This window comes from Xenopus tropicalis, chromosome 1 (assembly GCF_000004195.4).
Source record: "Xenopus tropicalis strain Nigerian chromosome 1, UCB_Xtro_10.0, whole genome shotgun sequence".
In the NCBI taxonomy this organism is placed as follows: domain Eukaryota; kingdom Metazoa; phylum Chordata; class Amphibia; order Anura; family Pipidae; genus Xenopus; species Xenopus tropicalis.
In genome coordinates this window covers 68,684,741-68,697,833 of record NC_030677.2, presented here as the reverse complement: position 1 = coordinate 68,697,833, position 13,093 = coordinate 68,684,741, and the positions used below count along the sequence as shown (strand labels likewise).

Below are 13,093 nucleotides of genomic sequence, written 5' to 3'. Positions count from 1 at the left end.
TGAAAGCCGTACAGTGTGGGGTTTTGACTTGCCCAATGTGCCTGAAATAAAACCCAGCCCTGACCAACCAAATCTTTAGCTCCAGCCTCAGGGCGTCCTCTAACCATGTGACCAGGAAGCTCGGCGAATTCTAGGCTAGCATGTAAGCGCTGACAAGGACTGGAAGCAGTCTCCCACTGCATTGCCAGGTGCCTGGGACGTCATCTTGTTGCTTCCTCACCGCTCTGCAGTGTCGTGCACCTGAACTCTGTTTACAATCATGAGGGAAGTTAGAGTAACGGCTTGAAATTGAGTGCCGGACAATAATATCTCCGCCTACGGGTGCCCTGTCAGAAGAAAGCGAATACAAAGTGACTGGACAAGTAAAGGCGGTAGTGGCTGAGCAGCCTCGGTTCTAAGTCTCTGCCCATGGGCTGGTGTCTGTGGACTGACGCTGCTGCATTGCTTGTGACAGACTGTGCCCATCAGCAGCGATGTTTCTCAGGGGGTATTTCTGCGTCTTGTGGTTCGCATGTTGCGCGCCTCGGATAAGTCACCAGACGTTATGGCATCGCTCCGATCAGCAGCCCGAAACCCCAGACTGGAGGATGACTCTAAAGACCATCAGGAATGGAGTGCATAAAATTGATATGTACCTGAATGCTGCCCTGGACCTGCTGGGAGGAGCAGATGGGCTTTGTCACTATAAGTGCAGAGATGGTAAATAGCTACAGACAAGCTCTCTTTAGGGAGCTTGCCTGGTACATTTAAATGTATACTTTAAAGGGGCAGTTCACCTTTAAATTAACTTTTAGTATGATGCAGGCATTGTTATTCTTAGACAATTTGCAATTGGTCTTCTTTTTTATGGTTTTTCAGTTTTTTAATTTGTTCAGCAGCTCTTAAGTTTGTTTATTTAGCAGCTTGTTGCAATGGTAGAGTGTATGGTGGGAATATACATAGAAGAGTTACTAAATAGAAAGATAAATAATACAAAGTAACAATAACTGTAGCCTCACAGAACAATAGTATTTAGCTGCTAGGGTCTGTGACTGTCAGAAAAAGAAGGCAAATAATTAAGAAACTATATACCAAAAAAAAAAAAAATTAGACCAATTGCAAAGATGCTAGAAATGGGACATTCTATAACATACTGTTTTCATGGTATTAGCCAAGGTCAGTTTGTGCTACTGTGAGCTATAATCCATTCATTTCCTTTCAGGAGAGCTATAATATTAATATAGTGTAAAACAGGTTGTGGTGTGCCTGGCCTGGGTTATTACTTTCTACTGAAAGTGATTTCTACTTATTGCCATAATGCTTACACTCCTCCCCACGTAACTTGTTATTTACATGCCTGGCATGTAATTGCCTTGAGCTCATACCATAGGACTATAATGGCACGCCTATCATTTTAGTCACTGCTATAAAATATGCTGATCACAGTCATGGAGATAACTTCAGCTAGCCCACTAACACCTATAGGCATGACTGCATAAAGTAGGCAGTGTACTTATCAGAGATGCCATCAGGGGAAGACGGGGGACAACTGCCCCCTGGCCCGGTGAGTTTTTAGGATCTTAGGGGGGCCCTGCCGTGCTACATGGTTAATCCACGTAAGTGCAGCACTGCACTGCCTTTTTCTCAGTTGCCCTCCCCACCTGCCATTCTTTAATCCATACTTTCAATTCTAATGTGCCAATCCCTCCTCTATACCCCTGATCCCCTAAGCACCATTTACAGCACCATCAGATTTTTTTCTCTATTGCTTCACTCTTGTGTGCCAGTCTAAATGTCATTCCCTCTCTCTTTGTAAATGCCAGTCTTTCCCCGACTATTATAAATACTTGTCCCAGACTTTTAACCCTTTTCCCTATGCATTATTCTCTTTAAGCCAAGTGCCAATATCAACCTACCCTTTCTCTCTGATATACCTTTGTCTCCATATCCAATGCCCCAATCTCAGTAGGTTTCCTCTCTCCCTATGTGCCACCTTTGCCACTCATTTGCTGATTTTAGCTCTTTTTCTCTTCTCTCTATATTTCACTCTTCTCTAACCACCATATGTCAGTTCCTGCCTTTTTCATGATTCCATTTGCCATTTTAATTTCTGTAACCCCACCCTTGCTCCTATTCCCTCATAAGCCTATCACAGCTCCTTCTGTTTCTGCCCATATGCCAGTGACTGTTTCCTTCCCTCATGTAATGCCGGTCATAACAGGCTTTTCAACCATGGGCCATTCCCCATGTGTCACTCACTGCCACACTCATAGACAGAGGGTGACTTTTTTGTTTGGGGAGGCTAAAGATGGGCCACACATAGACTGACCTAAAGCTAATGTGTGAATTAGTGGATTCTCTGCTGGCTTAAAAAATGAATCTCCCAGCTACCTCTTGTGGTTCTCACTGACCTCCAGGGATACTGTGCAAAAGTGCGAATGGGGTTTGCATCCATTTGTCCTTGTTATCTGTAAGCTTAAATGTGTTTTTTAAAGAAAAAAGGCAGTGGGTACTGACATCCCAGACACATAATATACAGTGAAATGCAGTCTGTATTTAGAAAACCAGCAGATGATATGCAGTGAGATCCAGTGGGTACAGATGGCAGATATTCAGACATGCCCTCGTACTATAACATGGGCACTGTTTCTCAGCTATGCAGCTATGGGGGCTCCACTGTAACTAACTAGAAATGATCAAAACGATGATAAAAGTAAGAAAAAAAGTAAGTGCAAAAAACAACAAATGTATAAAAGCACAATTAGCTTTTTCAAGAGTTCATTTAGAACTGGAGCAAGGGTGATAGGGATTTAATAGATGCCAGGTGACAAATAACGATTTCATTTCATTCATTCATTCATTTAGTAATTTAGCCTATAGAACATATACAGTATAGTACCTTTGGGAGTGGGATGAAATTTGCAGCAAAAGTTCAGAGTTGGTAAGGTCTTGATTTCTACAGTGTCTACATCTGTGTCTTGATTGGTCAATTTTACTGTCTGTCAAGAAAGCTGTGCTCTGATTGGAGAAGCCACAAGAAGAAATAACCAATCGGAGCACAGCTGATTGCAACAGAACTGGAGCTTGCAGGAAGGAGAAATGCAAGAAGATTTCCCGATGTTCAAGGTTCCAGGCTTAGCCTCCACTAGCTTTATTGAAAATCCACCTATAGCCACACTCACTTCCCAGTGCAGACCTTGAGATCATGGGGGGGGGCATATAAATAACATGTTTGGGGCCCAAAGTGATGGTGGCCCTGGTACTCATACTTTGTCTAGTAACACAGTAAACAACCAGCAGGGGTCATTTACTTGCCAACTAATTTAAAGCTAACATCACAAACAGTGTGGGAAAAATGTTGCTGTTTTCTTAAACGTGTAACCTAAAGTCACATTATATTTAGGTTTCCGATTCGGGGCATCTTTGCTTTCCACATTGTTGTCTATGACACAAACAATCGCCAAGGCAAACAGTATAGAAGTAGTCCCAAGTTTGAATCGAAAACATTATGGTGGCAGAATACTATGTATACCATAGCCCTTAAACATTATATAACTTTTTATCATATTTCGAAGATCTAATTGCCTTTATGCTTCTTAGCCACTTTATAGTCTCTCGCAACATAATGTTGTCAGAGAGAGTTGAAAGCTGTACAGGTATGGGACCTGTTATCCAGAATGCTTTGGACCTGGGGTTTTCCGATAAGGTTTTCCGTAATTTGGGTCTCCATAACTTAAGTCTGCTAAAAATCATTTCAATATTGAATAAACCCAATAAGATTGTTCTGCCTCCAATAAGGATTAATTATATCTTATTGGAATCAAATACAAGGTACTGTTTTATTATTACAGAGAAAAAGGAAATCATTTTTAAAAAATAAAATTATTTGCTTATAATGGAGCCTATAGGAGATAACCTTTCCGTAATTCGAAACTTTCTGGATAACGGGTTTCCGGATAAGGGATCCCATACCTGTACAATCAAATTTGTCTTCTTAAGCCTGCTAATATAAACCATTGTTTATGGGCACTGTAATAATATTGCAAAATACATTTATTTGTAGTTGGCATTTTGACCTCTTGGACGTTCTTTTTCTGCACTTGTAAAAATGAGTCACTGAGAGAGAATGGTAATCATCGTAGCCCAGTATGGAATGATATGATGAAATTTATATTTAGAGTTTGTACCTGAACTGTAATGATTGGTGACTTGAATGTAAAAAATAATTCATTTGCTGTGTATTTTAAGTGTGTTTCTAGCAAAAAAATAAAGTATAGGAACATTAGTGTATCATTTGCGATAATGATTCCTTTTCTGAATGCCAATGTCTTGGCTGGATTGTATTCCATAGACTTTAAAAAATTATGTGTAAAAATAAGTTGCACTGCTGTTGTGTATTAAGAATAACTAAGGCATAGTAGCTAACAGCATTTACCTCCGATGTGTAGCTTTTTATAGATAGGAGTTATTTGCCCAGTTTCTACTACTACTCATACCTGATACATTAGAGAACTGAGGGACATAGCCAGTTAGGCAGGAAAGAGTGGCAGCCTAGGCAAGGATAAAGGTGCAAGCTGTGCACCTAAAAAAACTGTAGCCTCGCGGAGCATAAGGTTTTTGGCTGCTGAAGTCAGTGACCCCCATTTAAAAACTACAAAGAGTTGGAAGAAGATGGCAAATAAATTAAACTATAACAAATAATAAAGACCAATTGAAAAGTTGCATAGAATTGGCCATTCTATAACATACTAACAGTTAATGTAAAGATGAACCACCCCTTTAATTTATGGCATCCAGACTGTACAGCCCTAATTATATTAACCTTCATCATCATTTTAAGCAAGAGAAACTGTAGCTTTTATCTGGACCTCTGATACCTTATCAGCAGCAAAGGATTCTTATCAGGTCATTGACTTATAACTATATGTCTTTTTTTCCCCCTATTTGTTTCTCATTGTAGTTATGTTGTGCCTTTTTCCTTCCTAACTACTTACCTGATATCCTAATAATAATAAACTGTTAACAATACATTAGAATGTATTAGAGAAGATTAATCGCCCATGATAGAGATTTGTCTTGATAGTAATTTTGCCTGCCATAGCGGTCACATGCACTAATATATATATATACACACATATATGCATTCTTTTTTGTTAATCACAGTAAATTATATTGATGTTTTTCTAGTAAATAATGCATCATTAACAAATAGGTGTTAGACTTATTGGTTTTCATTTAGATTTTTGGAAAATCTGTTATTCAGTATGAGGAACTAATGTTTATTATTAATTACCAATTACAGGATCAAAGCCAGTTCCACGCTATGGCTACAGACCTGCCCCACCTAACGGATGCGGATCACCGGTGTTTGGGCTTCATGTAAATATCCAACATGTATTTTAAAAATTTTAATGCAGCTCGTACCTTGCAATTTTGAGAGTTTTATTCACTTTTAATCAATACTTATTGCAGAATGTGGCATTTGTTTGTTATTCAGCCCATAATACAGATTCATGAGCAGTACATTCTTTTCATTCTCTTGGGCCAAAGCTGTGGATACACAGGACTGTATTTGATAGAATATACTGTGTCCCCTTCTTCTGGTAGCTATACTCGGCAATATGTGGAGACACAGTATATTATATTCAGTTGTTTATGGTTTGTAACTTTTCAGAAATTATGGGTAGTCTGTCCATTATTCACAAGTACCCTTTTTCCGAACAGTTTATCATTTCACTGTGGTAGCCTACCATCATGCAATATTTTTCATGTCTTGGTGAGGGGAATGTTTAGCATTTTGCACATTATGTAAATAGTGGGATGGTTTCCAGCAATTAATTCTCATTGTTAAAGGTTATAAAGTCTTTTGTTTATTTGGATTAAGTATGCTCTATTTTTACCCTCTTGATATATCTTTGACTTTTAATTTTAATATTTTACATGTTGTTTCATGGAAGAAGGGTGGGTTTATAACCATTACTAACATATACAGCTAATAACTTACAGAGCCTTGAAAAGTTTCTACCCCCTTGGCAAATCCATAATTTTTCTGAATTAAAAAATTCAACACTGATTTGTCGCTTGCTGTGTGATATCGCAAATCACTGTTACTGTGCTTTAATGTGACATTGTTTTATGCAAGAAAATACAGGTATCGGACCCCTTATCCGGAAACCCGTTATCCAGAAAGCTCCGAATTATGGAATGCCCGTCTCCCATAGACTCCATTTTAAGCAAATAATTCAGAATTTTAAAACTGATTTCCTTTTTCTATGTAGAAATAAAACAGAACCTTGTAATTGATTCCAACTAAGATATAATTAATCCTTATTGGATGTAAAACAATCCTATTGGGTTTAATTAATGTTTTATTGATTTTTTAGTAGACTTAAGGTATTGAGATCCAAATTACGGAAAGACCCCTTATCCGGAATACCTTTGGTCCCGAGCATTCTGGATAATGGGTCCTATACCTGTATTCTTTTTGCATACATTCTCAATCCCCACACTTTATTTTATAGAGCTCCTTTTGTAGCAAGAAAGGCTTTAGGTCTTTTTGTGAAAGCAGGAAATGGGTAGTTCATTTTTAGGGCACACTCGCGGGCGACTAATCTATCCGAAATGCCATCCCACTGGCTAGAATGTAAATCCCCGGTGGGATGGTATACACGGTGCCGCGATTTCCCTGAAATGGCGGAAGTTGCCTTGAGAAGAAACTTCCGCTATTTCGGGAAATCGTGGCGCCGCGTATGCCATCCCACCGGCGATTTACATTTTGCCGGTGGGATAGCATTTCGGGGAGATTAAGTCACCCATGACAAGGGAGATTTGTCACGAGCGACTAAGCTCCCTGTGTGTCACAGCCCTTACATTAAAAGGGCAGTATTTATTCAACATGGGTTTAATGAATAGGGCTTGTGCAACTTTGGGTCGCTAGGGATTAACAGTTATAATTTACAATTTAGTTTAGTTGTTTGGGTTGTCTTTTTTTTTTTTTTTTTTTTTGCTATCTAGGGCAGTGCTGTCCAACTTCTGTGGTACCGAGGGCCGGAATTTTTCTGACCTACGTGGTGGAGGGCCGATAATGGAAGCCAGTTTTGACCACTCCCCTTTTTGAAACTGCACCCACTTGAAACCACACCCATGTTATCACATGACCATACGCATATTAATGGTTGTAGTACAGCAAAAACCTGCCATACTCTGCCTTCCCTACCCTGCCTGTGTGTGCCATACTCTGCCTTCCCTACCCTGCCTGAGTGTGCCATACTTTCACTGTGTGTGCCATTCTTGGCTGGTTTGTGCCAAACTTGGCCTTTGTGTGCCATACTCTGCCTGCCCTACTCTGCCTGTGTGTGCCATACTCTGCCTTCCCTACCCTGCCTGTGTGTGCCATACTCTGCTTGCCCTATGCTGCCTGTGTGTATGGCACACACAGGCAGCCTACAGTGACACAATGCTGGCACTGCTCCTACAGTCTGCACAATAACTATATATTAAAAAACTTTTTAATTGCAGTACCACCTCAGTATATGTTCTTTTTGTAGTATGCAGGGATTATTTGTGGGTTTCTATTGCTCCTGAGGTGTGAACAGGGGAACAATGGGGGTGATTACAGCCTGAGCCTGAGGTGTGAACACTGCAGGGGGTGAACAATGCAGAGATTAAAAGGTGTGAACAACACAGGGGATTACATATTTAAACAATACAGCCTGATTACAGCCTGAATCTGAGGTGAGAACCATGCAGGGGGGGCAGTTAATCACAGTACTGATACCATTTTAAGCTTACACAAGAGTAAGCCATCAAAGCAGCCAGACAGGTGGGGGGCCACACAGAGGGGGGTCGCGGGCCGCATGCGGCCCGCGGGCCGCCAGTTGGACAGCACTGATCTAGGGCATGTGCCAGACATACTTTTGTTGTTTAAATCATTTAAAATCTGTGCAAACAGGGAGATTAAAGCTACTTCAGGTTTTGTCCTTCCGCAGTAGATCATTTCATTACCAGTGCATAGATAAACAGAAGTTCTGTATTTAGTGTTATTTTGTGAGCTCTCGTTAATGAATTTTCAACCTCACAAGACCAAATATGGACAGTTTTTGTGCTTGCCCTGTTTAGCTCAAGAAATAACAATAAACATTTTTTGGTGATTAAAACAATAGGCTCAAGCCCAATTCATAGGATATATATTGAATAAGGGAGTATACTGCCCCTTTAAAAGGGTTCTTAACCTCAAAATTTTTTTAAAGTAATTCTAAGCAACTTTCCAGTATACATTAAAGAGGTTTAAATTAACTTTTGGTATAATGTAGAGAGTGATATTCTGAGACAATTTGCAATTGGTTTTCATTTTTTACTTTTCTGTGGCTTTTTAATTATTTAGCAATAAGTGAGTAAAAGGCTTGAAGTTTAATAGGGGAGGGCTGGAATAGAAAGAAAAGTAATAAAAAGCAATAGAACTATAGCGTCACAAAGCAATAGCTGTTTTGCTGCTGGGGTCAGTAAAGCCCCTTCTGAAAGCTGGAAAAAGACAGAGCAGACAGGCAAATAAATCCAAAACCATAGAAAATAACGCATGAGCAATTAAAAGGTTGCTAAGAATAGACCAGTCTATAACATACTAAAACTTAGCATTTAAAGGGGTGGTTCACCTTTAAGTTATTTTAAACTAGTTTTAAAATTAGTTGTAAATGCAATTGCCATTGCAAGCAGTTTCTTTCTGACTGTTTACATTCTTTGCATTGCTGGAGTCCAGAAACAATGTTGCAGATGAAACTATGTAATACATGACCTATTATAACTTTTCAATTAGCGTACTTTAAAGGGGTGGTTCAACTTTATAAGTTAACTTTTAGTGTGTTATAGAATGGCTAATTCTAACAACTTTTCAGTTGGTCTTCATTTTTTTCTTTTTTATAGTATATGAATTATTTGCCTCCATGTTCTGAATATTTCCAGCTTTCAAACAGGGGTCACGGACCCCATCTAAAAGACAAATGCTCTGTGAGGCTACAAATTTATCATTATCACTATTTTTTATTACTAATCTTTCTATTGAGGCCCCCGCCTATTTGTATTCCATTTTTTTATTCAAATCAGTGCATGGTTGCTAGGATAATTTGGGCCCTGACAACCAGCTTGCTGAAATTGCAAACTGGAAAGCAGCTAAATAAGAAGCTAAATATCTCAAAAACCACAAATAATAAAAAATGAAGACCAATTGTCTCAGAATATCACTCTCTACATCATACTAAAAGTTAATGTAAAGGTGAACAACCCCTTTAATGTATATGTATAATGCAAACAGCTAAAAATCGTGTCCCATTGTAGTCACTGATGCCAGCAATCAGAAAACCTATTTGGGGGTATTTATGACCTTGAAGGCAGATTGCAAAGTGCAGAAAATGGATATGAATATCCCCTCACTTGCACATCAGTCAGACATACAAGTTAGGGAGCTGCAAAAAATGCAGGCTGCAATGGGGCCCTGGTTCACTGCCCTATGACAGTAAGGACAGGGCTGGCGCTGCACAGAAGAGATTCCCAAATGAGTAAATGTTTCATTTTAAATCTGCTTCCCCCATTTAAACCAAGAGAGATCCATGTAGAGCAGATCTGCAAGTAAAGCTCATCTGTCTGTGGTTTGAGTCTAAAAAACATACATAAAACCTGTGAAATTCCCATGATCTCTGTTTGTTTCCACCTACACATTTTTGCAGCAATAAATGTTTTATAAGTTGTTTTAAAATGTAAAGTTTGTTGTAAAATGTACTTTGATAGAATGATCAAGAAAAACCAATATCTGCTTGCTAACACAAATTAATTTGGTCTCATAATCATCCATAAGTGTTAAAAGATGGTGAGTTAAACAAACCAAATATTTAAGAAGCAGTGTTCTCATACTTCTAAATATAACAAAATAAAATTGGTTGTAGCCAGATCTGACAGGTGCTAATAAAGTTTGTGCTAGGTTTCTATAACCTTATTAATTGATGCTGGCAGCAACCACTGAAGCAGGGTTTTTGTCTTTGTAGTTTGATATTGGCATTCCCTCCATGACAAAGTGCTGCAATCAGCATGATCGCTGCTATGACTCCTGTGGTATGATGAAAAATGACTGTGACGAGCAGTTTCAGAACTGTCTGTCCAAAATCTGCACGGATGTACAGAAAACCCTGGGTATATCAGAGAGTGTGAAAGGTAAGAAAGTTTTTTTGTTTTCTTTATCCAGTTAAAGAGATACTGACACCAGAAATGAAACCATTTTTACATCTGTCATAACATTGTCTTTGCATGCTATTTATAATGTTGCTATAAAAGTATTTGTCCAAGCTTTTACATTCCCTATCTGATCCCCCATGTTCCTCTAATAGGGGGCTGCCATATTTGTCCAGCAGGGGGTCGTTAGCATTAGGAGCTATAACTGACAGGCTGAGAAGGGACAGTCAGGCTGGCAAAAAAGTCAGGTTTTGGGATTTCAAGTAACAATTACTTACAAAAGCAGCCCTATCAGTAAAAAATGATCAACACAACCTATAGGCAAATTTTTATGTATATTTATATTTTAAAAAGTTGTTTTTTCGTGTCAGTATCACTTTAAGCCATGATAGTACTGCAGTGAGATTTCATTAAAGGCACGGCATAGAAACCATTTATAGATTTTAAATACAGGAAATGTTTGTATGGGGATACTTGCTAAGCAAAGGACAGGTGCTCCATCCTGCTAGAAGACATGCATACTAGAGAGCTCTATAAACCAGCTTTGCCATACTTCATTTTTTTTATTGATTTAACTTTCTCCTGTAATGATGTGATATATCAAATCCATTTTGGCTTCAATACAAATGTCACTTTAACCACTTCTTTAGCTCAATAGGCTCTCACTACCTTCCTAATGCTGCACGTGGCACAGGTAAAATCACAGAAAAAATAACATTGGAAGGCCTGTCTGTGGCTTAGATCCTAGTTTCCTGAACTAAAACTTTAAGGGTCCTTTATCTCCTATTAATGTTTTCATTATTGCCAAAATGTACCAAGACAGTTAGGTTATGCTCAGCCCCACGCAATATTTTGTTCAACATATTAATCACATGCCAAACCCTGGCACCACTATAAAACTACAGAGCACATTTTTTAAAAAGCCAACTTGGGGGAAAAAAACTGAACTAACCATGTTCATTTGCTTAACTCACGCAGGGTTTCCCTTATGATTATAAATGTGCCCCAAATAAAATATCCACCCTACAGCACTGATTTTTTTTTTTTTTTTTTTGAGTTTTAACTTTTTTTTCTTGAGAATGTCATGTTACATAACAATGTTATCATGGACACATAATGTTGTATATCATTGGATCAACAAACTGTAAAGTTATACTAACCAAGTCTATTTCTTGCATATCATTCTCAGGGGAGGGGAGAAATAGGTAAGGGTGGGTAAAGAGGGGAGTATGCAAGTCGAGTCTTTTTTCTCCAGACTTGGGTAGTAAAAGAAAAAAAAGTACTTGTATTTTAACCAAAAGGGGGTTGCCTCCATTAGCATCGATCTGGGATCCGGGTTCTACCTGTAAGGTTACATTGTGTTACAGTTCTGCTTTGATCAAGGTGCCCATTGAGACTTTTGGTGGAGTATTTCACTGACTATTCCATTTCCCCTTTTCCCCCAGGTTTTTTATTATCTTATTTGAGAGGTCAATGGGGTGAAATATTGTACCCAGGAGGCCCACACTTTTTTGGAACTGTTCTTGCCTGTCATTAAGAATGCTTGTTAGTTTTTCATTAATGAAGATCCAGTTGATCTTCTTTTTTAATTGCTGTTAAGGCAAAAATGGTGATTTCCACAATCTGGTAATTGTTAGTTTAGCTGCGGTAAGAATTTGATTTATTAGAATCCTTACATATTTGTTTATATTGGGAATTGTCTTTCCCAGTAGTGCATGATCTGGTGATTTAGACAAGTTTATACCTGTTACTGAGAATATCATTTCGTAAACCCTAGTCCAGAATCTTTGTACCCTGGGACATTGCCACCAAGTATGATAAGCCGTGCCTTTCCCTCCACAATTTCTAAAGCATTGTGGGTTGTATTGATCATTTATTTTGTGATGTCTGGCTGGGATTAGATACCAGCATCAAAAAACTTTGTATCCAGCTTCAAGCAAGGAGGTATATTGAACTATGTGCTACTTGGTCCCATATTTTGGACCATTCATTTTCCTCTAATGGTTGACCAAGTTCTTTTTCCTAGGCTTTTATGTAAGGTTGGTGGGAGGCTAGTCTCCAATAGGATATAGTAGAGTCTTTATAGAACTCCCTTTGAGTTTGCATACGTTGTACATATGGTTTCTAGATGTGTGGGAGGGGGCACGTTTGTATCTTTGAATTTAGGAAAAATTGTTGTACCTGGATGAATCTGAATAATTCTCCGGGAGGAGTGGAGTAGAGTTGCTGGATTCTGTCCCACTTTAAAGGGCCAGACCTTCCATACAGGTGTTTCAGTACTGTGAGACCTTTAGCCTCCCAATATCACTGAATTGTATTATTTGTGTTGTTTTCAGGAATCAATAAAACGTTCTTATTTTGATGGCCGCACCTCTTAAGTGAATATTGTTGCTTTTCTTTCAGCTTGTGAAACAACAGTGGGACTCCTGTTTGATGCCGTCATACATTTAGGATGTAAACCTTACCTGGAGAGTCAAAGAGCTGCCTGTATATGCCAATATGAGGAAAAGATTGATCTATAGCCAGAACCAACATAGGATTTGTTGCTGTAATTAATCTGATGCCAAGTATCAATGCCAAAGAGACCAAATTGGGTCTATTTAAACTTTTTTTGTTTATTTATAAACAGCACGAAGAAAAAGAAATTGTAGTTGTTTTAATAAATTTTACCTTGAGAGATGTTTGTTTTTATTGCTAATCAATCAAGTAAGAATCAACTACTAATACTGAAAAGAACATAATGATAGTAAAGAATTTGATTTGTGGGGACTCAGTGGCTTTATATTAAGCCTCTAAACAAAGGAATGGTAGGTGGGGTGCACAACATGCAAGATCCTTCAGTAAAAACCCTGCATTAGGTAAGCTACTGACCCTGGAGAGCTAGAAAAAAAAATAT

General features: G+C 38.6%; 1 protein-coding gene across 1 annotated transcript; it reads left to right on the top strand.

Moving 5' to 3' along the window:
- Nucleotides 1–433: 433 nt before the first annotated feature.
- On the top strand, nucleotides 434–12,870 carry pla2g12a (phospholipase A2 group XIIA). The gene is given in 4 exon segments (NM_001017096.2): nucleotides 434–699; nucleotides 5,282–5,358; nucleotides 10,014–10,179; nucleotides 12,601–12,870. Coding segments are annotated over 4 exon segments (588 nt in total). The 5' UTR covers nucleotides 434–473; the 3' UTR covers nucleotides 12,720–12,870.
- The last annotated feature ends 223 nt before the right edge of the window (nucleotides 12,871–13,093 follow it).